General features: G+C 38.1%; 1 protein-coding gene across 9 annotated transcripts in view; it reads right to left on the bottom strand.

The window, feature by feature from the left end:
* Positions 1-2,194: 2,194 nt before the first annotated feature.
* The window catches only part of mid2 (midline 2), a 102,718-nt gene continuing 78,014 nt past the window's right edge, over positions 2,195-26,898 (bottom strand). For 7 of the 9 annotated variants that reach the window (XR_013823497.1, XR_013823498.1, XR_013823499.1 and 4 more), the window contains 7 exons: positions 25,675-25,823; positions 24,483-24,610; positions 24,188-24,331; positions 17,793-17,954; positions 10,530-10,737; positions 3,247-7,833; positions 2,195-3,216 (listed from right to left, as the gene is read on the bottom strand). Coding sequence is in view for 1 of the 9 variants with exons in the window: in XM_079892552.1 (XP_079748678.1) it covers positions 7,431-7,833; positions 10,530-10,737; positions 17,793-17,954; positions 24,188-24,331; positions 24,483-24,610; positions 25,675-25,823 (1,194 nt within the window). In the remaining 8 variants the exon portion in view is untranslated. Of the gene's footprint in view, positions 7,834-10,529; positions 10,738-17,792; positions 17,955-24,187; positions 24,332-24,482; positions 24,611-25,674; positions 25,824-26,898 lie in introns of all 9 variants that reach the window. The other 2 variants (XR_013823503.1, XM_079892552.1) reach the window with 2 other exon arrangements.

The raw sequence follows: 26,898 nt of genomic DNA, 5'->3' as shown, positions 1-26,898 counted from the left end.
TGTAGTTACTGTAGTAATAACTGTAAATGATGCATAATTAAATGCAACTACCCCTAAACCACACCCTTGTCCTAACCCTACAGTAAGTACATGTAGTTAATTATTATTACTTAGTATGTTGTATAGTTTTACTATGTATTCTTGGTAAATACTTTTTTTTAAAAGTTATTATTAATAAATAATAATAATTAATTATTATTATGTTGCCTAATACAATGGCATTTATCCATGCTTAAAATGTGACTATAATTTAGGCTTATAGTGCAAAAGCTTGTTATTGTGACCTTTGTGTCAATCATCCTGTGTGTGGAACCCTTGCTCGTGCCAGATAAACAGCTGAGGAACATAAGCAATGCCTTATTATATGACTGTGTGCACTGAGTCTTCTATCTGCTCTTGCTCATAAATATATGGGCATTTACTAACCTCCTCCTACAACACAATGTTCTGAAAAATAGGACAATGACGCAACAATACACACATTTGGGATCAGACTTTTATTTGGACTCACATAAATAACAATAGTTCATATATATACTTTTTTTGTATATTATACAATTTTTATATAATATATATTTCCTCCTATGATTTACATTCTTTTTTTTGCTAAGTTATATCTATTGAAACAGGAGCATTATGTTGATGAACACACATCTGCTTGAACACATAATAAAGACTGAAATATCAAAGAAGAGGATTCGGTTCTTTCATTTTTTTTCTTTGTTCAGAAATGTAAAAACAATTGCTTGAAAACAAATGTAATTAGTTAATTAGTCATAAATGCAAAGAAAAGCACGGCTAACTGGAAACCTGATATGCCATAACAATATCTTTCCTGGACATTTCCAATAAAAAATGTTTATATAAAACAGCAGAGAATATCACAGGAAATGCTTCGAGCCGGACCAGATCGTCATGCGGTGACCCGGTGAATCGCACTTGAACAAATAGATCATGTGGATCAAACTAGATCAGAGATCGACTCTGATTTCAAGCTTCTCATCTTTTAGCCCCTGAAAAGCCTGAAATTGAGCTTTTACATTAGTGACCTGACCTGCAAATCTCAAAACAATTCCTCAAGATTTGCCTATGGATATCACTAATGATACGCGGAACTGTTGAAGACTTCCTGCAATGCATGTCATCTTGCTCTTTTTAGCATGCAGGGTTGCACTCGAGAATGTAGGACCAAGACATGTGACAGCGGCTGCTGCATTGACAGTGTCAACAGAACTGACAACAGTGTGACTGAATGAACTGAGAGAGACTCAGAGGGAGGGACAGTGCAGTAGTGGACATCTCAGGTTTGTGCTCATACAGGAAACACACTGACAATGATTTGACGTCGCTGTCACACATCTCTCATACTGTTCGCACTTTCAGCAGTGTAGAACTCCATCAGCCTAAAAAGTGTCTCATTATGCTGTCTGTCTATTTATTTATTGCCCGAGACCAAGACAAAGTGGATTTCAGAACAAAATGATCAAGTAGAAATGGGTTTGAGACCTAGAGCCTCATTTATAAAATGTTGCGTAGAAACCGTCCTACATTTGATCTTACGGTAATTCCACAAATGTGTGTACGTGTGATTCAGAGAACGAATGTACGCACAAAAAAATGTGTGTAGGGGAGACTGGGGACAGTTGCAACAAGTCTTATTCCTCCAATCAGAAACATTCTAGAGTGATGACACATGCACAGTTAGACCCTCCCCCCACCAAGAAGACGGAAGACATATTCAACATCCGCTGCTGCATTTATTGTATGAAAGTAAGTTTTTTCATGAGCTGTATTTTTGTCATACTGTCCTGACCTTTTGTATGAATTAATCCAAATTTACCTAGTTTGAAGTATTGTTTTGTTGACTTCTAAGTGACATGGTTAGCATGTGTTAAGGTCAGTGTGTCTAGCTAGCACATGATGTTCTGTTATGGCTGATAGGGTTGGGGACTGTTGCAACTGTCCCCAAGCTAAGCAGCCATATCAAAACAGACCACACAACAGTATTTTTCAACATAAACAAGTCAATGTGGGGTACATAAAAGGATAGTAAGAAGGATAGTTTTATTCTGTTTGTTTTCAGTATGCCAAGAGTGAGGAAGAGGGTTACTAACAGAGGGGTTCCCCTCAATATTTTGTAACGAGCATCAGATGTAATCAGGGATGAGGGCAGGACAGTCTGGGCAGTGGCCAAGGACTTCGCCATCTGTCTCACCACCTTATTCCAATTCAATAAAAGAAGAGAGAGACTTACAGGCGAGGGATCGGATAAGTGACCGAGAGCAGGGTACTGGACCAGCAGAAAAGTGTTCTCAGAGGAACAAGAGAGGAGCCTCAGAGAGTATTTAAAAAGGGCAGCTGACTTATACTATGGGTTAAATCCCAAAGAGGTAAATATGCGAATTAAACAAATTTTAACAAGAGAATTATGTAGCCTATATAAGAGAGAGAGAAAGAGAGAGAGAGGGAGGAAGAGAGAGAGATAAACAATATTTACTATTTAAATTTATTTTCAGGTTCAGAAGTTTGCCTTTAAACTAGCCTCTCACTACAACTGCAACTTCACTGGCTTTCTAAAGAGGCACCCCACTCTCTCGATAAGGCGTCCCCAAGCCACGAGCCTTTCGAGGGCAACCAGCGTTAATCGAACAACTTCTTCGACAATTTGAGCAAGGTTTTGGACAAACACAAGGCTGAACCACAAAACATGTGGAACAAGGACGAAACAGGGATAACGACGGTCCAAAATCCCGAAAGGGTTGTGGCAAGACGTGACGAAAGGCAAGTTGGTGCAGCCACCTCGGCAGAAAGAGGCACACTCATCACACTAGCCTGTGGAATCAATGCACTTGGGAATGATGTTCATTTTTCCCACGAGTGCACTTTAAACCTAATTTCATCCGGGATGGCCCACCTGGCTGCATTGGGACAGCCGATGCATCAGGGTGGATGCAAGAGGCTGATTTCCGGGTATACTTGAAGCACTTCCAGTTTCATATGAAGAGCTCTTCAGAGTCCAAAGTTCTTTTAATTCTTGACAACCACCCCTCGCACCTGTCTGTGGAAGGCATCAACTTCTGCCGCAGCCATTGTCCTACTATCCTCCCACAAATGGGCAGGCAGGATTTAGATGCACAGGGATTTGGCTATTTAATAGGGAGATATTCCAGGAATGTGAATTTGCACCATCCCTGGTCACTGACCGTCCTCTTCCACCTTCCGCTGTAACTCCTCCGACAGAGCCACCTTCCGCTGTGCCTCCTCCAACAGGGCCACCTCCTCTGACAGGGCCACCTTCCTTCTGTGCATCTCCCTCAAGACCATCAACCTCTGGGATGGGTACAGAAGACTTCTCACCAGAAGCTATCGGTCACATCCCAAAGCAGGAGCCAGAAAAAAGTGTGCAAAAGGCAGGAAACGACGCTCCACTGCCATTCTTACAGACACTCATGTGAAGGAACCATTAGAAATGTCTGAGAAAACTCTGCAGCAGAAGGCAAAGAAAAGAATCAGAGAAAAGAAAACCACAAAGAAAAGTGTAAAGAAAACCAAAAAGCAGCCAAAAAAGAGAGAGAGAAGATTCTGACTCTGAAGAGGAAGAAGAAGACATCTGCATTGTGTGCCTGGAAAGCTACTCAAAATCCAGGGAAGTATGGCTGCAGTGCTGGATGTGCAAGTCCTGGGCACATACAGATTGCACAGGTGGAGGAGATTTTTACACATGCCACAACTGTGACTCCGAATGACTGAATTGTTGATGGAATGGCTTTCCGGGAGCCAGCAGAATTGTTGGGGGGAGGGGGTGTTGTTCGTTTACTTATGAATCTTTACAGGGGTGTGTGTGTGTGTAAATGTTTAATAAATGTTTGTTGCATTGCAAATTATTCAATTATTCTTGTCCGACAATGAAATATGGAGAGATTGAATAGCATCTGTAACACCTGCACACTGAATCTATGTAGGCCTATGTTCTACACATAAACAAACAAAACTCAATAACTGTTATTTGATAAATATGACTAAGTAAATAAATAATACAATAATATTAAAGTAAAATAGTTAATATTTTCAGAATTCTATGCTCATTGAGACAAAAAGTTAAAGTTAATTAGTGAAATTTAAGGTATTTTTAACATGTTGCAACCGTCCGTCATATGTAATCATCTTTAAATGGTATGGGTAATTAGCAGACAGATGCAAGTTTAATACACATTTGGTTGGTCTAGTCCAATAGTCTCTGAGTAACTGAGAGAAATGCAAAAAGTGTTGCAACCGTCCCCAGTCTCCCCTACGCCTCTCTACCAGAAGTTATATTCATAAATCGCAAATGATCTTGAAATTGTGCGCAGCTGAATGGTTTCCGATCTCCGCTTTGTAAACGGCACCTAATTAATGTCATTAACATATAAAAGAGAACCAGTCAACGTCCAAATCCTTTACTTGAGCAACAAGAAGTGCTTAGATTTCCAAATACCTGCAGTTCTCCGACTCTCTGCCACAAGGAAAAGTGTGTACATCTGCTACGCTAAGCACTTTTCCACGTCAAAGACCGTTTTTACAAATGTGAACGTTGGCATGGATTTTAGCGTTCACATAAGTTCTGTGCATACGCACGTTTTAGATATGAGGCCCCTAAAGGCGGGCATACACTGTGCGATGTCTGTGCGATTGCAGCAATGTTACCTACTCACACTGAACGAGTAGATCGCATGCGATGTAAAGCCAAAGCTCGCGTTTCATGTGCTTACACTATACGGTCCGCTCATCCAGCTGCGACTTCACTGCTCACACTATAGGCTACGTGTGAAAAATTGAACGATACCGTACTTGCATCTAATGCCGTACTTGCCGTGCCGTACTTGCATCCAATGTATGTATTAAATTATTATTTGTATTATTGTTTTATTATTATGGAAGGCCTACTTTTATTATTACATTTATAGGCTATTATAATTCATTTGCCACGCATTTATAGAGCATCCCCGCATAACCAACATGCTGTGAAGATTAGATAGAAGCTTAGGCTACTCCTCCTCATTGAAAATTGTCTAAAAACATTTAGGTCGATTACAATGAATTTTGCCTATAATTAAAATTCTTAATAATATATATGTCCGAACACTGCAATAATCAGTCATCAGTGAAAATTAAAAACAGCTTTATTTCAAAAACAGTTTGTTTAACATGAGCATTGTTTAACAAATTAATAAAAGAGGCAGGGTATAGGATACATCGCAGGTGGCTTTGGAAGACGTGGGTAATATGGTTTATCCATTTTGCAACACGAACTGGAGGTAAGCAACAGTAATTTGTAGCTAGTTTGATAGTTATAGAACTATCTTTTAGTTTTCTTTCTTGTTGCATTAAAGATGAAATGGTTAAATTCTGTTTTCGCGCAGGCGCAGCCAGGGAAAAACACTGAGTTTAGGGCAATCGGTTCGTAGCTTTACTTCAACTGTAGTCACGAGGAGCGACCAAAATTTCTGACATGCCAGAAATTCATCCGACCATCCGATTGCAGGTCGGGAGAGGTTAATCGCCTCTCGTTCCCCCCTGTACACTGCACAAAAACGACGCACAACAAAGCTGAAAATCGGCCCGACCCGAAAAAGAGTCGCACAAGTCAGAATTCGGCTCAAAATCAGATGAAAATCGCACAGTGTATGCCAGCCTTAAGTCCTATCTCAAGAACTTAATGCAATTGGCCATAAATCATAATAAATGCTAACAAAAGCCATGCCTGATCTTTATTGCTCAACTACACCATTAATGCACGATTCAGCCACAGATTCAACTTTGTCTAGTGACTTTACAGATTGATGCTGAGAAGGATGATGCTGGAAAAACAGTTGGGAGTGACGTAAATGCGACCCGATCTCATGAGAAAACGTTTTTACAAGGTGGTGATTTCGTTTGAATTCGTACAATGCGATCTGTACGGAAACGTATGATTTTTTGAAAAAAATAACATAAAATAAAAATATCACAAAGGTCCCCACCTCGAAACATAACCTGCAGTGAGGCGAAAATACGAAAACACGAAATTATACGAATTAGCCACCAATATTGCCAAAATATAAAATAGTTAGGAACTGCTATGAGATTGTTTTGAATAAACATCTGTTTTGTGTCCTTATCCAACACAAATAACGATGCTATCAGTGCACGCAACTTGTTCTTAGTGAATCCCCTCTCTATTTTTGTAGAGGATGTTAAGCTCTCAAGATGTACCAGGAGGACCCACATACTTCCTGTGCTTTCAAAGTGGATTTGATGGTAATGCTCTGTGCTTTCAATCAGAAAGATAAAAAGAATCAAAGCAATCATGTACATTCAGCAGAGAAAAGGGGAAAACCCTACTGACAAAAAGCAAAACCTGCAGTAGGACAGTAGCGTCAGTAGTACGAATCTGGATATTTACAATGGCCCAAATGCATACAAACCATGCATGCTATTGCAAAGATCTCTTGCTACACACTTGGATTTTTTTTTTCCATTTTTTGCCTGCACTTGCTCAAGTGATTGTCTTTATCTGAACCCAGAACCGGGTGTCCTTATTACAGCCCTGAACACGTGGATGATCATGTAAGATTCATCACAGCTATTGAGAAAATAAATCCACTAAACTGTATTTGCTTTGGACGATCATTTGAATCATTACAAATCTTAAACTTATGAAACAAAATGATCTTTCAAATATTTCTGAATGAATGGATGTGTGATATACTGTATATATGCACTATGGTCATCAGTTCCTGATGGCGTCTGAAATGCGTGTCAATGGACAAACACCTCCACGGATGGGATTTTGTGGTACATCATATATCAATTATTAAAGATACATGTTAAAAACACCTGGGGAAACTTGTGCCTCATGCTTTTCACAAAAAAAAAAAAAAAAAAAAAAAAAACACAACCGGAAACTGAGATAGTGAGAACAAATCACAGAGGAAATACATATCATGCCATTATCTCCAGACATTTTTTAAACCAAAGAATCATCTTTTCTCCCTGAATATGAAAAGAGTGTTATAGACCCATCAGATAATAAATGCAACCCTTAGTAGAAACACCAATCTGTCATCCTAATATAATCCATTATATTCCTGTCCAAAAGGAAGTCCAACCCTGTCGCAAGTTAGTAAGTCTTTTTATACACGGGGCAACAAATTCAACTCTAAAAAGTGCTTTTAGGGATACATTAAAACTGACAAAAAGCAAACTGACGATTCATCATCAATAATTTACAATTTAATTTCCCCCATTTCAGCTCTTTAAATCTGTAGAGCTCATAATTCACTCACTAGCCGCTCATTTATGTGACTAGAACTATCAGGAACAACTAAAGGTCCAACTTCAACCCAGCTGTGAAAACCAGGAAAAGAAGAGGGGCAAGGAAACCTTCTGGAATAATCAGCTCCCATGATGCCTCAGTGGCAGCTCTTCATTCCAGACACATAGGGCGAATCCTGTTGGCGACAGATGCCCTCCTGCTGCTCGCTGCAGTCCACGAAGTCAGGCACGGGCAGCCCTGACATGATCATCAACGATTTGTTCCAGATCATGAAGGTTGGAGCCACTGGAAGCAGGAAGGAAATGTCAAAGGTGTAAATGTGCTGGGAGTTCATGGCATCGTAGAAGGACAGGGCGTTGTTGTCGTAGTCCAGCAGCACTCCCACCCTGCGCAGCTGTAGCGAAGCCTCCACGATGGACTCCTTGTTGTTGTACCGCACCAGGAAGTTGTTGTTGCAGCGCGAGAAAACCCATGACGATGAGTTTTTACCGCTCCATTCGTTTTTGGGTGCTGACTTGTAGGCCACACCAAGCGCATACCTGAAGGGGAAATAGATGTAGAATGCTGTCATTTGATATACTTTTTTTTAGGGTGGTTGTCCTGGCTCACTTGGTGCCTTAGGAATAAAGAAACAGATTTTAACAACTTAAGGGACTGGCAGTTTAGGGTGTTTACACACCTAGATCATTAGTTTTGTTCTGAAACAGGGACTTAATTTGTTACAATGTTGCATTTTCTTCTTGGTTCGGTTCGCTTTCAAAGCGTACCAAAATGTGTTTATGCAAGTCACATGCAAGTACAACTGTCCTCTTATTGGTCAAAGTTTCCTCTGCGTCATCCATCAAGATGATTGACAAGTTCGCTCCATGAGCTCATTGTGGCTTTATTTGTTGCGGTTGAGACACGTGCAAACACTATGTAGCCGTCATTCCAGGTGTAAAATTATATACTACATTCGTATTATATTCGAATACAGTTTTTATTAGTTTTTATTCGTAACAGAGCACAGTTCTCATGGAAAAATAGGTAATATGAAAGCCGTCATTGCGGATGCGGAAGCGCACCGGGGTACAGAACCCGACACTACCTGAAGGAAGTGGTCTGAGTTTTCTTTCTCAACTGTTTACCTTCACTTTAAACATAACTGACTGTGTTTACGTGAATACTCACCAAGACAGGCATTCTGACATTATTTATGTGCATTTGACTGTTTTAGCGCAAAAAAACCCCACTCAATTTAGTACTGACATGCGGCTTTAAGTGAGCACACTTTGGGTGTGAGCACAAAATCTACAGGAATGAGTAAAATTATGGAAATTCAAGCATTGTAATCAACAATATTCATCGGAGCGAATGAAAGGAGTGAGTGAGGGGAGGCAGGTTTGTGTGTCAACTCGCTGTCGATCATGAGAGAGTGAGAAATTGTATTGTGTATCTATTCTGCAAACAATTAGTATTGGAAGCATTTCAAATATTTCAGTATCGATCAGTATCAACAAATCTATATTTTTAACAACACTACGGTGGACTTAGTTTATTATTTCAGATGCCTTTTTAAAAGACTACTATTAAAAAAATATATATATAATACATACAATTCAAGCCACCGCCAAAGTGGCTAGTAGGAGTGACTGTGTTACACGCCACTGCTGAAATCCACTTGCATTTGGCGGGTGTTAATGTCAAGCCCTGACGGCATTAGTTCAAGAAAACAACTTGGATATGAGCGAGGTTAAGCGTGTAGTGTAATCGTGCAGAGTGAGTTAAGAAGGGCAAATTAATAGCTTGCAATCAGCCTTCTCCTGAAAAGAGTTTGCTTGCAAGAAGAAGAAATCTGCCTTTATGTGCCGCACATACAGTGGATCCAAGTGTTGTTCACTCTACTGTGCATAATAGCACCAAATAATACAAATAAAAAAAACACTAAATGTTTGGACTGCAGCAAACATGTACCCTGGAAATCCAGAATTCTCGCGAGAACACAGTTTGAATTTGCTCAGCGAGTCACTCTGGCAACGAGTAATGATGCTCATTAACTATGCCCTTGTAGCCGAGCTGCACCAATCACATCGGGTTATCTGATATAAGGCGAGCTAAACAGATGATAACAGCGCTGCAACGTCGAAGTCAAATCTTTGGCCGCTACAATGAACGAGTTAGACTTGGCTTTTTATCTAAAAGAAGAACAGAAGATGGCGCTCGAATCGTTCCTTTGCAAGAAGGACGTTTTTGCTGTTTTGCCGACCGGATACGGCAAGAGTCTAAAATCTACCAGTTAGCTCCGCTGGTAGCTAAGCGTATGGGGCTTAGCGGAAACCCACTGGTGACTCTGGATACGTCACCCCGTGTATTGTTGTGATTGGTCGTAGTGTTATCCAATTGCGTGCAGTGAGATTTTCAAATGCAAGCTTGGTGCCGCCCCTCGAGTTGGACGATTTTCATTACTCAATGCCAGACCCTTAATCTTTCAGATTTGGGTCTGGATTTCCAGGCTAGCAAACATGCACAGTGTGAAAGCTTTCTTAGTAGTACACTTTATATGTGTAAGACTTTTTATTCTATTAATATGTTTTTTTTATTTACTTTTGTATAGGGGACACCTTCTGTGTAGGGGACCCAGGTTCCCATATCTTAACTTAATATTTAATTGTTTTTAATACAGTGAAAATTTCACTGAAACTGACAGTCAGTGATTGGTAGGGATGTCTCAAAGACAAATACCTTATTTAGAATACAAAAACAATAATACAAATGTTACTGAATGTTCTAACAGAAAAATTATTTGTAAGAACGATTGTACAACAGGCACAAGGTGAAAATTATAACGCAATGGTGAGTCTGTGAAGTCAGTCTGATTAAAGTGTGAACTTTATGAATAAAAATTAGCTAGGTGTGATCTTTAAGTTCAAATTGGATAGGCACAATGTACTCTTTTTACTGTGCATGTCTCGGTAATCTGAACTTGCCAAGAGGAACATTAAATTAAGATATTATATTATACATATTCCACTTGCCTGTTAACATTTTTAATGCCTTATATAGTGTGCGTAAGGAGAGGACAGAGTAAGTTTCAGGCTAATAAAACAAAACAAAAAGGTTATATTTTTTGTTTGTTTACAGCAAATGATCTATGGAAAGTGTTAATCGACTGGAGCGGGATACAAGTACAACATAAACTTCCTAGTAAGTTAATAGTTACATGTGTTACAAGCCTGTAAAATCCAAAATCACTTACCATGTGGAGGCTCCCAGTAAAACCTCCCAGTAATGGCAGCCACTGTCGATGAAGACGTTGCCAGCGGCACCGTAGGATCCGGTTCCACTGAACCGTTCCGGAGTGTGACTCTTCTTTAGGGAGCTTTCATCCTTCTCCATGGTCAGACAGTCATTGGAGAGGCGCAGCTTCTTATGGGCCGTTTTGGGGTCCAGTTTGAAAGGCTGACCTGAGGAGCAGAGAGGATAGAGATGGGTGAGGAGAAACTCTCACTGGTCTGCTGGAATTTCCCAATTCATGAAATTTGTTAAATGTCAGTTTTAGCTCTTCTGGTTAATTAAGAGATGAGCGGTTGTGATAAAAGGCACAGTGTGTGTGCGAGAGTGAAAGACAGACAGAATCAAGTATATGATTTGAGTTTTATATTTATTGAAAAGAAGAGGTGACCCCGCAGACCCGACATTTAACTTTGGCACGTCTAAATCTTCCCATCCCCAGCGTAATGACTTACAATGCAGGAAAACAATCAGCTGCGCCGTGTCCCTGCCCACAAACCAATCATCTCAACCCAGAGTGAGGTTTACTGCACCCAGATATGAAATGTTCTGGCAACATGCTGCTGGAAGCCAATTACATTAACACGCTCTTGTCTTTGAACTGCTTATCGCTGTGAGCGCAGCCATTCTCAACACTCATGCCATTTTACAGCATGTGTTTGAGGGCACTAGGAAAAGCGATGCAGATGTGCACACACACACACACACACACACACACACACACACACACACACACACACACACACACACACACACACACACACACACACACACAGGCCACAAGCGAGAATCCCATGAAATGCTTATTGCCTTCTATATAAAACTGATTACTCTTTTAAGACAAAAAGGAGTAAAATGGCATAATTGTACAGTGCAGGTGTCTGAACAGGTGTCTTTATAGTATCATTTTTATTTAAAAATGAGTACTAAACCTTTAACTACTAGAAATTATACTGAACATTGGATTTTGTTTTTGGAATATTCCATGTTCTTTGCAAACCTAAGCCGTGCTGCCATATTCATTTTTAGAGAGAAGAGAGAAGCAGTTTTTTTTTCTTCCTGGCAACCCTTCCAAAAAAGCCATACTAGTCCCCTCTTTTTCTTGTTTTTTAACATTAACTGAGGCCTGTAGAGTCTGAGGCGTACCTCTTGGGTGTTTTGCGACTTCTCTGAGCATTGCACGATCTGACCTTGTGGTGAATTTGCTGGGACGTCCACTCCTAGAAAGATTGGCAACTGTCTTGAATGTTTTCCACTTGTGAAAACTTACTTCAAATGGTTTGGAAATGGCCTTGTAACCCTTGCTAGATTGATGGGCAGCAACAATTGCTTCTCTAAGATCATTGCTGATGTCTTTCCTCCTTGGCATTGTGTTAACACACACCTGAATGCTCTAGACCAGCAAACTGCCAAAAATTCTGCTTTTATAAAGTTGCTCACCCTCACTGATGATCAAATAATCAAAGACATTGACTGCTATTTGCCCTCTCAGTAAATGGTGAACTTCAGTTTGTCACACATGGCTTTTCCATTTTAGCCTAGTTTTTGTTAAATAAATAATGACATGCAATCTGTAATCTGTTATATATATATGAGCAAAAATGAGCAGCGCTGAGTGAGAGCAACTAGATTTATGACAGCTGAAGTCAAACGCTGACACCTGTCACATATATTCAAAGGTGTATTTGTAATGCACCAAATGTGACAACAACATCATTTGCAGTGTCAGCTGGGGCCATGACATTGCATTGACAGTGTATTGCAACATTTTTCAGAACCTTAAATGAGATAGTTTTCACTTCAGTTTTCATTATATATATATATGAAGAGTTCAGATGCAAAAACCTCTAAGTGCCATCTGAAATTTTCTTCTAGAATGATCATTTTTATCAAGCTCGTATATTTAAGTTCAGTTATTTCACTTAAATGGCAATGAAAATTACCTATTAATTGTCATTTAAGTGAAATTACTGAACTTAAATATTCGATCTTGATAAAAATGATAATTCTAGAAGAAAATTTCAGATGGCACTTAGAGGCTTTTGCATCTGAACTCTTCATACACACATATATATATACACACATACATCCATGCATACATACATACATCCATCCATTATATATATATACATACATACACATTTACACACAGTGTGACCTCACTTTTGGCTGTGCTCCTGCTCTTGGGATGTGCTTTCTGCAGGGTAGGGCTGACTGCTGACAGCTTGAGTGATGTCTATGCTGTGCAGGATGAGTAAATATTATTCCGAGATCTTTTAACAACAAATAAACATGGCTGCCCTTGGGGCTGCTTGTCATGTGATATTTCTCATATTGGCTTTATGTACGGTCACCAGCCATGGCAGTTCTGACTAAACAGAAGAGACCTCCTATAGGAAAACAGCTGTGACTCTACACACACAAATAAACAAGCAAACACACACACACACACTCGCTTATTTAGTGTTTCTGTCATTCAAAATTCTTCCTTCACAGGGCAGAGTAAACATGACATTAAAGCTAGTCTTCCGGAAAAATTGAAAAAACTTGAGCTGCCCCTTGTTATTTTGCATAATGAAGTAAAAAAAAAAGAAAAAGAAGGGAATTATCAAAATGTTACATTATGCTTAAAATATCCTGCCTTCCTCAAAGGTTTACTTGTGAGCTACATCTCCTACAATTCCTGTTCGCATGGATTCCAACTGAAATAACTTGATTTCTTCTACGAAAAAAACCAGTAAAAGTGGCCACATGTTACATTTCAGTCTTTTATGGATAGAGAAAGTCACAGTACATTTGAACACTACATGGAATGGCCATCGAAATGGACCATAATCTGGAATAATGATGTCATTAAGAAAGCAGAAGAGAGAACACAAGAAGAAAGAGGGTCCATTTGAGGAATAAAAAATAGATCAGTGGGAATGTAGAGTGAAGGACCGAGTGTCCAGACTCGAGTTTGTATGCAGACCCCTGCTGCCGCCTGTATTATAGATCTCAGCAATCCCTTTTGAACATATTATCTCATCCAAAGTTCAGCTGGAAAAAAAACCAAACTTTCATTTCAACACAACTTGCAAAGAGCCATTTGATGTCTTCCCGTTGTTGCTCTGTAAGCCTGCATGGCTGCGCTTCAGGAACAGTCACGTAGACCCTGGTGATGGACTGGGGGATGGAGAAGCAGGAGCAGGGATGGTAAATAAGAGGAAGGATGACCGCAGTGGATGGAGCACACACATAAACACACTGCTTCTATTCTATTTATTTCACATGATTTTTCAGGGTTTCTTTTGGTGTACGTCCATAAAATTCCAAATAATCAAGTAAATCAAAATGATATATATATACATGCAAATGTAGGCGATCTGATCTCACCATCATCGAGTCCATCTGGGATTACATGAAGAATCAGAGACAGACTAAATCAAGAAGAACTGCAGCAACTTCTCCAAGAGAAACCAAAATAATGTTAAAAAATAATGTCATAATATATTTTATTTATTAATTAACTTCTATTAACTAAATCAAATCAATATTTGCCGCTACCACCCTTTGCGTTTAAAACAGCTTTTTCCCCAGGTACACATAGTTTTTGAGGTAGCTTTACAGAAAGGTTTCTTCAAGCGTCTTGGAGACGTTGCCGCAGTTCTTCTGGATTTAGTCTGTCTCAGTTTTTTCAGTTTCTTCATGTAATCACAGACAGACTCGAATGATGGTGAGATCAATTTTGCTTCTATACTTTTTGTAATGTCTATTTGATGCTTTTCTCTTTTAACACAGACACAATTGATGTGCAATTAATTCGATTAATCGGCAAATCATGTAATTTATCTGATAAAAATTGCAAATGCTTGACAGCCCTGATATATACAAATATATAATAAATTATTATATGTATGATATTTTTATTTCTTTTATTTAATGCAGTTACTAGATTATCAGAAATAAACATTACATGGTTTAACATATAAAACATTTTAGATTGCATTTCCAGCTAAATATACTGTATATGTACTGTTACTGTGATAGCCTCTATATTATATAGCAAATCTCAACTTGATTATTTTTTTAAATTTTGTCACAAATTATAACTATATTATCGGCCAGCTCTTGTTGGATATATAAATATGTATATAATATACACGTGTAGGGTGACAAACAATATATCTCAACTGCATTGATTGCTTGTATCATTGCAAAAACTATATTGTTGCCTAGCTCTAATCTGCTAATTGTGAATATAGGGCAAGAAGATATTAAGATATTATAAACATTGTGATTTTCTGTAAAGCTTAAACAATGTGTATTGTGAAAAGCACTATACAAATAAATTTGAACTGACATAACATTACTTATACAAGATATAACCACACAGTCCATTAGCCTAATTAATATTGAATAATTACATTAAAAATGAAGAATGCTGCATTTTAAGCTAAAGCGATCCTGATTTTTGGCCTTTGTACATATCAGAATCGAGTGGCCCTGTGATACGATCAATTCTACATCGTCTCTGCCTTTGCAAATTACAGTCGCCACTTAAAGGCTTCTGAGAAATTAATTGTAGATGATCAAGCTTGAGCAATCTAGGATTCAACTGGGGGTTGAGCACGCTCTCACTCTGAATTCCTGAATCAAACAGGAAGTGATTATGTAAATGTCTTTAAATAGCATTTCTCTTGAGACGGGGGGAGGTGTCTGGACTTTCACGGTCGAGTAGGCATGGCAAGCATGCGTGTGCCAGAGAAAACGTGAAACAGAATTGGCTCAAATACAGTTTCCTTCTTTATATAGGCAGATGGGCAGAAGGCACAGCTGTGGAAAACGACTTTCTTTGATGATGCAAGGGTTAAAATGTCTTCTATGGTGAATACAATAAACAGCAAGCCTTAAATTTCCTACTTTGAATTTCAATGCTACCGTCCTACAAAGAGAGAAAGTTATACTTTGGCTAGGCTTCCCAAAGCATTTAGTAGAAAAATAGTGCTTAGTCTCAAACGGCACTTTTCCCAATTGCAGCATTATCTAAGAAGCACATACTGTTCAAAAGTTTGGGATCAGTAAGACTTTTTAAAGGAATAATACTTTTATTCCGCAAGGATGCATTCAAATAAATGCCATTCTTTGAAACTTTCTATTCATCAAAGAAAACAAAAAATGTATCAAGGTTTCCACAAAAATAATAAGTAGCACAACTGAGCAGCACCAAATTAGAATATCAGAATGATTTCTGAAGGATCATGGGACACTGAAGACTGGAGTAATGATGCTGAAAATTCAGCTTTGATATCTGATAAATAAAATACATTTTAAAAAGGTATTAAAATAGAAATGTTAAAATTGTAAGAATATTTCACAATATTACTGCTTCACTGTATTTTTGATCAAATAAATGCCATCTTGGTCAGCACAAGAGACATTCAAAAATATTATCCACACAAAATATTTCATGGTAGTTACCTGTAAGTTCTACTTAATAATGAGCAATTAATGTGCCAAGTTAGGAAACAGATGATCATAAAATAACATACATCTTTAGTTTAGATGATCCTACGATCCTATGCATTATGGGAAAAAGCCTTTCTCTCTTGGAAACTCAAAAACAACACACAAATATTTGAAAGGGCTTAGACTTTGAGTCTCAATACCAGTGAACTGTAGAGCAACATATATACTGTACGCTTTCCTACATTTTCATAGGACAGGCTTTCACAGCACAATACAGACATTGGAGCTTTGTATGTGTCTGGGGGAAAATTACATTTAATGGCACCACTGTCTAAAATAGCATTATTACAGTAACAAAAAAGACTGTTGGTTGGTGAGTGATAGAAGAGAGAGAGAGAGAGAGAGAGAGAGAGAGAGAGAGAGAGAGAGAGAGAGAGAGAGAGAGAGAGAGAGAGAGAGAGAGAGAGAGAGAGAGAGAGAGAGAGAGAGATACACTGCTGCAGTATTCTCACAGAAGCTTGAAGAACCATGAGAAAGGAGCGGAGATCAAGAGGTAGAAACAGACAATGAAAATGAGTGAGAGAGGAATGTTTGCCGTTTCCTCAAGACATTCCTGCATTTCTCTCTCAAACCCCTCCACAAGGCCGCTGAGAGTCTCTGATGCAATAACCCATCTGAATGCTGTCACCTGGTGCCCTGTCTCTTGATTGAGTTCTTTGCTGTGAGAAGGCTGGGTAACGTCTGACAGCTTAGGTGAGGGACCTGGGCTTTCCCAGATCTCTCTATCTCTCACACACAGCGGTTCGACACCAAAGCAACTGATGGTTCCCATTATATGCATGCTCGGGCGCAAGTCGCAGATAGAACACCGATAAAGGTATTTAGCGGTTGAGTATGACAGAGCTGCTGCACTTACACTGATGTACCACCACCATATCTACTAGGACTCTGGATATAAGACCTAAGAGGTGCTGAAGGGTGCGTTAGGCCTGATTTATCGCTCAAATTATCAATAATTGGGGTTCAGCGGGAATATTTCCATTTGCAAATATTTTTTTAGCAAATCTTGAGTGCATGTGTACAATAAATGCAAATTTTATGTTTGCGTTTTGTACATCTGGAGTTTTTTTTAAATCGTTTTTTGGTTAAATGCCTGAAATAAGGTCTGTGGTTAAAATAAGCTCATTATGTTTTATTTCATGTTTTATTCTACAACATAAAATACATCAGTAATACCTCACTCATGATTTTTTAAAAGCTTTTATGTAGATTGTACTCAACTCATCTATTCATTCTAACTCAGACTTTCCAACTTGTAGATTTTAAATAAAGACTGAAAGAGTTATCAGAAGCTTGATGGTGGGGATGCTGAAGTCATGTGATAGTGGTGTAGTCTGTTTACAGCCAAACTTTATCTTTTTATTTCTGCTGATTGTATTTAGGCTTCAAAATTCATAGAAGTTGTGTTCATTTTTGCACATTATCACACGTGTAAGAATCATAAACTTTTGTCAGTCACAGAGCTCATTTTCTGCAATAATCCAAAAAAGAATTTGAACAAGGGTGATGATAACTTCCGGGTTGCCTACAAAAATACATCATCCCTGCAGTGCTATATATTTCTGAGTAAATGTTGACTCAATGTTGTGTAACATAAATGTTAATTTTGGGGATATATAATTCATAATACTTTCTAGATATTGACATAAGCTATTGAAAAAGCCATATCGACTGACCACTAGCATGAGGTTTATTGATCCTTGCATCGCACTGGACTTACTGTTGGTTTTGAGGCGAGCAGGTTCGCTGTTTCTGCTGCCTGCCTGGTTGATAGCCTTGACGAAAAAGATGTAACGGGTGCCACTCTGCAGGCCATGGACTGTGTAGTGATTCTGCTTGATATTGGGCACAATCATCCAGCTATCTACAGAGTTATACAGACCTGCAAGGCAAGAGAAAGAGCACAACATTAATGACAGATGCCGGTGCAATAATCACCACGTGCAAATAAATATTTGAACACATTGTGATTCTAAAAAGGGAATGGTACATATGAAGTTCATTATTCGAGGCATGTCTACTTCTGTTTGCTGAGAAACAAAAACAGATCCTTCGGATGAGACGTTAAACCAAGGTCCTGACTCTCTGTGGTCATTAAAAAATCCCAGGATGTCCTTCGGAAAAAGAGTAGGGGTGTAACCCCGGCATCCTGGCCAAATTTACCCATTGGCCTCTGTCCATCATGGCCTCCTAATCGTCCCTATATATACTGATTGGCTTCATCACTCTGTCTCCTCTTCACCAGTAAGATGGTGTATGGTGGGCGTTCTGGGGCAATATGGCTGCCGTCGCATCATCCAGGTGGATGCTGCACATTGGTGGTGGTTGAGGAGATTCCCCCTTCCATATGTAAAAGCGCTTTGAGTACCTAGAAAAGTGCTATATAAATGTAATGCATCATTATTATAAAACACATATAGCACACGTTCGGAGAGAGACTCAGGATGTTTGCCTCTGGCATGCCCCCCAGCCAGTCTCTCATGATGATCCATTTGCCCAGAATGCCTTTAGGAAACATCAACACTTCCATTAAAACCACTGGCATTGCCACTCAAGGTATGCCAAACGTGTGCCAGACAAATATCGGCAAGTACTTAATACAAGTACATAATACTGTAACTTCAGTTTTCACAGTGCCAACAGATCAATTATTATCCTTCAGTTGTGACTATATTCTCAATACAGCACCTTACCGTACCGGTAACACTTTATTTTACGGTGCCCTTGATACAGAGTAATTACTTAATTAATTACTTAGTAATAGACTTTGTAATAACATGTAACAAAATGTACATAACATGTAACTAAGTTATGGAACAGCCTATACTTACAGATTGTAATTACGCACATGTAATAGGCAGCTACTGTTACACATGTGTAACAAGCCGAGTCTGTTACATACGTGTTACAGACTTGGTACACTGTAATTATGTAAGAAAGTACTTAGTATAACACAATGTAACAACAAGTACTTAAATATGTTAGGCTACTAAGGTCTGCAGTTACACATGGTAAATGTTCTGTAGCATTACTTGTATGTAACATAAAATAAAGTGTATCAAGATTGTCCTTAAGTGCACTTCCTGTGTATCTACATATGTTATCCATCTGAATTAACCCACTAGTTCATAGCTTAAATACATGCATTAGCTTCCTAATTACATTGCAATTACAAAATATTACACAGGTATAAGCTACGTAAAATAAAGGGTATCAAGAATGTACTTAAGTGTACTTCGTGTATACATACCTTATCCATCTCTGCCTTAGTTTGATTTTACTCACTAGTTCACAGCTTAAATGCATGCAGTAGTTTCCTAATTACATAATATTACACAGGTATAAGCTACGTAAAATAAAGTGTATCAAGAATGTACTTAAGTGTACTTCATGTGTATCTATAAACCTTATCCAACTCGGCTTGTTACACATGTGTAACAGTAGCTGCCTATTACATGTGCGTAATTACAATCTGTAAGTACAGGCTGTTCCATAACTTAGTTACATGTTAAGTACATTTTGTTACATGTTATTACAACGTCTATTACTAAGTACCTAATTAAGTAATTACTCTGTATCAAGGGCACCGTAAAATAAAGTGTTACCCAATAGGGATACAAAATTATAATGATGATAATCCATCTATCACTTATTAATAATAATAATAATATAAAATATATTTAAATCATTCAAATATTTTTATATAATTTATAATAACAACAACAATATATTTAGCCACTGGCCAGCCTGCTTTCTAGATCAGTATTAGCAATTTATAAAAATCCATATCATTCAACCATTAAAGAAAACAGCTTTCAGCCGGTAAAAATATCCCTTTCGCAAAGACATTTACTGCATCATTCAGCTGAATGTAAACCACATGTCTAGTGAATTGTTGACTGCTTAAAATGTAGTTGCACATTATATCTGTAAGTATGCAAGTAAATGATCACTGGATAAAAAAGAAAACAAAGCTTGTAAAGTATTAACCATTTTCTTCCAGCATCTGCATGTCGCTAATATTTTTTCATGAGCAAAAAAGTCATTTGATCCACATCCATAACAAAAAGGAGTTTGATGTTGTTTGATGAATCGAATTAGAATAACAGAGTACAATATGCTGCTTACATTGTAAATTCTCTGCTGTTGCTTGACATTCAGAGGGAGAGAGAGACTTCAAAAGAGGTTCAGATGAAGGTATGTGTCACTGGCTAAAAAAAAGCAGTGTGAATAGGGATCCTAGAGTGTACAAGTGAGTGAGTGTGTGTGTATGTGTGTGTGTTGGCAGATGAAAGGGAGCCAAAACACAAGACTGGAACGGGGCTGCTCCCAATACTGTCGGCAAATCTAAACTAGACTTTTATGTTTCTATTGTGTGCGTGCATATGTGTGTGTTTCCATGACCGTGCATGTGTTTAGATATCACCAATGCCAATAGGACACATAGTTAAGAATTAATTCTAGTGCATTACGAGTATGCATGAGCATGTGATATGATTCCACATGAACGCATTTTCCTACACCCAGAAAAAACATACGGTCACATTCACTTCAACAATGTCCCACTTCTCATCGGTGGCCACTGTGGACTGTGTCTTCATTTCAAATTCACATTCTTGGGCAGCTCTCCAAAGCCCAGCTTATGAATATCTTAAGGTACAAAGACCTAGGCTTTGGCAGTAACCGCTGTCAAATAATAACGCCCCAAAAAGCAACCGAAACCTTGCAGCAAGATCCACTGTCTTACGATGGCCAACATAGCAAACATAATATGACACCTAATCAATGCCTGGCTGACCAGTCCTGTGATTATCTGTGCTTCGAAATATCACTTCAGATATAAGACAAGCAATATCCACCACCAGGGCTGAGGATAAATCATAGAAGTAGGACAGACAGGAATATTGGGAATATTGTGAGAATGTCACAGAGGTGTGCATCAACCAGAAAGCTGCGTTCGTATAAAACCATTGCACAAATGGTCTAACTTTTCCTAAAGGTGCAGTATTGGACCAACACATTGTGAGGAAGCTAAAACTTGATTCTGTCTACCTTATATACTCATGCTGGCCTTCTAAACACGTTAGTTTGACCTCAAATAAGCAAACAATATTATTATATACAAATTAGAATAGATTTTATAGGTCTTTTCTTACATGTCAGAGCTGATTGCAGCTTCTTCATCAAAACCAATTCATATGAGCTCCACAATCAACAATACTTACCTCTGAGAATGAATAAACATATATTTGACAGCTAAAGGTCACCATCTGTCTGCAGCGGCACTAAACCCATTACCAGACCAGAATACAATATAATGAAATATGAAATATGTGCAATCTAGAAATGTAGATAAAAGATCAGGACTGGACAAAACCGTTTTGGTGATTATTGACATTCACTGTATATAGACAATATAATATATACATTACATATTGTATATATTAGTGCGGCCAAGCTGATTATATATATATGAGCATCCCTTTAATTTCTGATGAAGTGATATTACATACATGCTGTAAAAAATTGAAAATACTATTTCAGTCCTACTTTAAAATGTCATGTTTATTTCTGTGTTACTTGCCATAATTTAGTAATTACTTGCTGTTTCTTTTGTGAAATTTACTAGCAATTTCTGAGTGAAAACTGTTTCAAAGTAAATCCTACCCATTTTTGTTTTTCAGTGTAGTAACTGACTGTTAATACAAGCTCTCTTACGGTCAACACACTCTGCTCTCTGTGTGGGTTTGTCTTTACACAAGATTTCTCGGGTTTTTCAAGGTTGCAGAGCACATTGAGCATATGCTTTGTGAGGACAAGCATAATCAAATGAATGAGTTTTGCAGGAAAACAGACAGAATCAGATGACCATAAGTCATTTGTTAGACTGGTTTGACCTCATTGCTGTTTGCAACAACTGTCAGCTTTACAGTTGTTCGACCACATGTTTTCTGGCCCTCGTAACATCCGCGTCTCTTCCGTTTTTCTATAAACTACCCATGAGTCACGGCACGCATCCCTGAGCTAGAGGTGCACGTCAGATTAGGTGATGTGGCCCGTTTCCTCCGCAAGGACAGCGGCATTTGCATACTGTTTGCCGCAGGTTAGCATGCCAGTCCAGTGGCTTGTCTCACTATCAATCAATGTCACAATGAGAGCGGAGCAAAGAGCATTAGCTCGTGTCAGATCTCATCAGGGCTGATGCCAGGCCAGTGCCCTCACTTTCCCAGGCCTGACGATAAACCTGAGCCGCTCTTTCAACAGCACCTCGAACGACTCTCTTCCCAAATGAAAGAGCAAAGAAGCGTTCCTGCTTTTAAATCTATTTTACAGCTAGTTTTGGCAGATGCATATGAATTCTAGGCATGTTTAATTGATCACGAAAGGTTGGCTTTCCAGTCATGGCAGCTGTGCAATTACACATATTGGACTCAAGTGCATTGCAGGGGAAAAGTATTGATTTTTACATAGCACATGACTGTTATTTTGTATGTCAAAAGAACGCTGCTGGCATGCATACTGACGGATCACAATAAATGATCGTTATGAAAAAGATCCTCCATGTTATCCAGCCTGAGCCCTTGAATTTGATGCTTTTACTGAAGGCTTGCGAAATGTAATACACTTTTGCTAAACGGAACATAAAAGAAGCCATCAATTTCACTGGCCTGCAAACATGAAAAACAATAACAAAACAATATAAAAATATGATTCCATTAAAAATGCCTTGAAACTACACATGATTGAAGCTCCCCACAGAAGGAAATCCATCTAAAGCTGATAAATCTTGAATGGGGGCCGGAGTATGTTTCGGAGCCACTTTTCCTGATTTGGCCAATGGCTGAGAAAATGCATGAGCAAAGACTCACATTTCTTCTCATGGGAGTGAGGAGTACGCATCTCAGAATTAGAGCATTTAGGCATCGGCATTCGAAGACGCAATGCTGCAAAAAGGTCTGGGAAGAAAGCATTGCTCTCCATTTCTGCGTCTGTTTGTCTGTATCCTCTAAGGAGCCTGCGGTAGCACTGTGGATGTTCCTGGGCTTCTAAACTATCAGCGGTTGAAATGAATATACTGTTATTTACCAAAGCGGGCTGAATGGGAACTGAGGAGCAGGTTTGCGAGCGAGAGAGCGAGAGAGGTCTCTTTACTTTACTCTTTATGCCTGTCAGAGTGCTTCACTGGCCTTCAAGCAATTAAACAACTCTTTCACTCCACACATATGTAAAATCTAGACTTCATACTTTTATTTACAAGTGCATAAAAAGATATGGGGGAACATGTATGTGTTAAAAAAATGCTATGATTCCTTTGGAATTTTATGGGTGCATAGCAGTAGTTTTGGCGCTTAAAATAATGCAAAATATGGAAGAAAATGTTAAATGTAACTAATAATATAAAAATACAATTACAAACACTACTGTTGAAAAGTCTGCAAGATTTTTTTTTTTTTTAAATTAAAACTTTTATTCAGAAAGAACATTAAATTGATCAAAAGTGACAATTGATTTCAAATAAAATTGTTTTTATTCATTAAAGAATCCTGATATAATTATTATCACGCTTTCCACAAAAAATATGTTTTAACATTAATAATAATAAATGTTTCTTGAGCATCAAATCCGCATATTAGAATGATTTTTGAAGGATCATGTGACACTGAAGTCTGGAGTAATGTCATTACAGGAATAAATAGTTAGAATACATTTAAATAGAAAAAATTGTATCTTTTATTGTAATTTTGATCAATGAATGATTGAATAATTGAATAAATGTAGCCTTGGTGAGCATACAGGAATTCTTTAAAAAAAACTAAAATTCTTACAGAAATCACACTTCTGAAAGGTAATGTATATGTATAAATAAAATAAATTGGAAATTAAATAAATAAAAAAAGTCACATACATGTTTTCTATAATATTTAGGCTATAATGTTTTTTCTTTACAAAAGTTGCAAAATGTTCCTATTCAGCCTTTGTAAAGTCACTTGATGATACTAGAAGCTCTAATGTAACGGTTGCGTATAGAAGCAAAAGCAGTTGAAAAGTATAAATGAGGGATTGATGGTAAAAGAGTGAGATCCTGTGCTGTGTAAGGCGTGTATTTAGACTCACTGATGAAGTTGGTCTGGCCAGTGTAGATGGTGTACTGAAGCTCATAGGAGGTGACGCTGAATTCATCTTCAGAAGTCCAGTGCACTGTAATGGTGTCATGAGAGGCTGTGCAGAGCTCTTCACGTATAGAGGGAGGGTTGGGTGCTGGAAAAGAAGGCAAGCGTCAAGACAGGACGTATTGATTTGGTTCTGCCAAGGATGGTTGATTTAATTCTGGCCATGTATTCATTAACTTTGCACTAGATACAAGGAAAACACTCGTTGAAGGTGGTTTCAGATTTCTCACTGATTTTACCTGTCAAGTAATCCAGTCCTTCCAGGATTTTCTTTTCTCTGGAGAAATCAAGGGCAAAATTGTCAAAAGCCTGGTTCAGATTGACATCTGGGATGAGGACCTGGGAGGAGGCGGTGGCCATGGCAACTCTGGGTGGAAAGAGGGACTGGCAATTAATTTCTAAATGTTTCTATTTACAACAGTCTATTTACAGACAGTAAGGCTGGATGTGATTTCACCCAAAGTGACAGAATTATAAACAGCATCTGGCAGCACTCAATGCAGAGAAATGTGTGCGGCAAATTCAAATAATATAAAAGACAGGGATTGGGATAGGGATGCCAAAAAACACTGAAATTTTAAGGTTCTTGATTTAAAAAAAAAAAAGGATTCTACAGCAAACAAAAATGCTATTGACCACACTCCTTGGTTTACACTGCCTGTTTAAATATGAATAATAAATACAGTAATAATAACAAATATATATATATATATATATATATATATATATATATATATATATATATATATATATATATATATAAAACAGTATATATAAAGTAAACAGTCACAAATACAGAACAACAACAAAAACATTAAGAGAAGTAAGCAGTTTTTTTTCTTCTCTTTTTGTCAAAATTGTTGTTTTATTAATATTATTATACACCCAGCATCAGGTCTATTATGCTACATTTACACTGTCTAATGCACAGATATGTCAAACTGTTCACATGCATTGCTCACCAAGACAGTTATTTTAACCAAGAAGTGCATTTGACTGTTCTCACACACTGTTGTATCACCGTAAGGCATGTGCGCTTGAACGCGTGCAAGCATTTGAAAGCTGTCAGTCGAGACTCAATATCCTAACACTCAGTATTGCAAAAAGCCAGAAAGGCATTTGGAGAGGTGATGATCAGGCTTATAATAGCAAAGGTTTGATAGATGGCAATCAGACAGCACCAAAAAAATCCCAGTTTTGTAAAAAGCATGACACCACAAAGTCTTTCTCCACACCTGATGCTGCACAAATGTTGTTAAATATTGAGTCCTTAAGGCATATTTTGTATTACTGTGAATATAAGCCACAAGCAACAGAGCTGAAAGGAGGGGGCGGCACCAGGAAATGTGCAGAGTAGCTGAAAGTTGCCTTCACGCTGGCAGCGGTAAGAAGTGCTGGTGTGTGTGTGTGTGTGTGTGTGTGCAGTCTCACCTCTCAGCCACATTCCTGGCCGTCTGGAGGAAGCGGGCGTGGTCGTTCTCCTTCAGGCTGTGCTCAGCCTGTGTGATGAGGGCACTCGAGCGCTCCAGGCACTGTCTGCAGTTCGCAATCTGCTGAGCCAACTTCCTCAACTTCATCACCTAAACCCAACACACACACAAGCTATTACAATCTATTCACAGTGTTATATGAGAGATATATGTATGGGGCTGTTATCGCAACTTGCTAAGCTATTAATATTACATATGTTTACGGTCTCCAAGATGTTTGAAAAATAATAGACCCTAATGGAGCTTTTTTTTTTTTTAAAATCAAAAACTCATTATCGCCCCTTGGCTCATCATCAGAGCTAAATGAGCACTTTGCTTTTTTTTGCTTTTTTGTGTAATTACAGCAGAGAAACAATAAAGTGATGGATTCTAATCCTCTAATTCTTAAAAAAAACATAGAACACTCTTTAAAGGCTCACTGAATTAGCACTGTTAAAACGTCCGAAAGGAAAATCTAATGCATATTTCATGCTGTATTGGATGTCTGTAAAAAATTTGTGAGCCAAATCAATTAGACAAAGTCTCAGAGATGTTATCAAGAAAAGAGTATGGCCAAATTCAGACCGCTGTACAAAGAATCTAATTTAATGTTGTTGAAATAGCTTTAAATGTTTAATATTTCTAGTGTCTAGCTGGGTAGCTTTTCAGATTTTCCCTGTCCTTGTATAAAATTCATCTCTCTGCATTAATATAGAATTTAACTAATGTGTGGTCACAGGTCAGCTTATTTCGGCTACTTTACAAGGACTTCAAATGTAGCTTATCCAATTAGAATTGACTAATATTAGATTCACTGTGAATGTGCTTAGTTTGCACTGATCCAGGCTTACTGTATCATACAGTTATACTACCGTTAAAAAGTTTGGGGTTGGTAAGATTCTTTTTTTTTAATGTTTCTGAAAATGTCTTGAATATGAAATCATTTCTATTATTATCAATGTTAAAAGAGCAGTTGTGCTACTTAATATTTTTGTGGAAACTGTGATACTTTTTTTCAGGATTCTTTGATAAATAGAAAGTTTAATGTAACTTCATTTATTGTAAGTTGATTTTTTTTTATTTTTTTTTTATAAGATTCATGTCTTAACTGTTAATCAATTGAATGCATCCTTGCTGACAAAAAGTATTATTATTTATATATTTTTTAAATGACTGGGCCCAAACT

Source organism: Squalius cephalus (genome assembly GCF_949319135.1).
Source record: "Squalius cephalus genome assembly, chromosome: 14".
In the NCBI taxonomy this organism is placed as follows: Eukaryota; Metazoa; Chordata; class Actinopteri; order Cypriniformes; family Leuciscidae; genus Squalius; species Squalius cephalus.
This window is presented reverse-complemented; position numbering and strand designations above follow the sequence as displayed.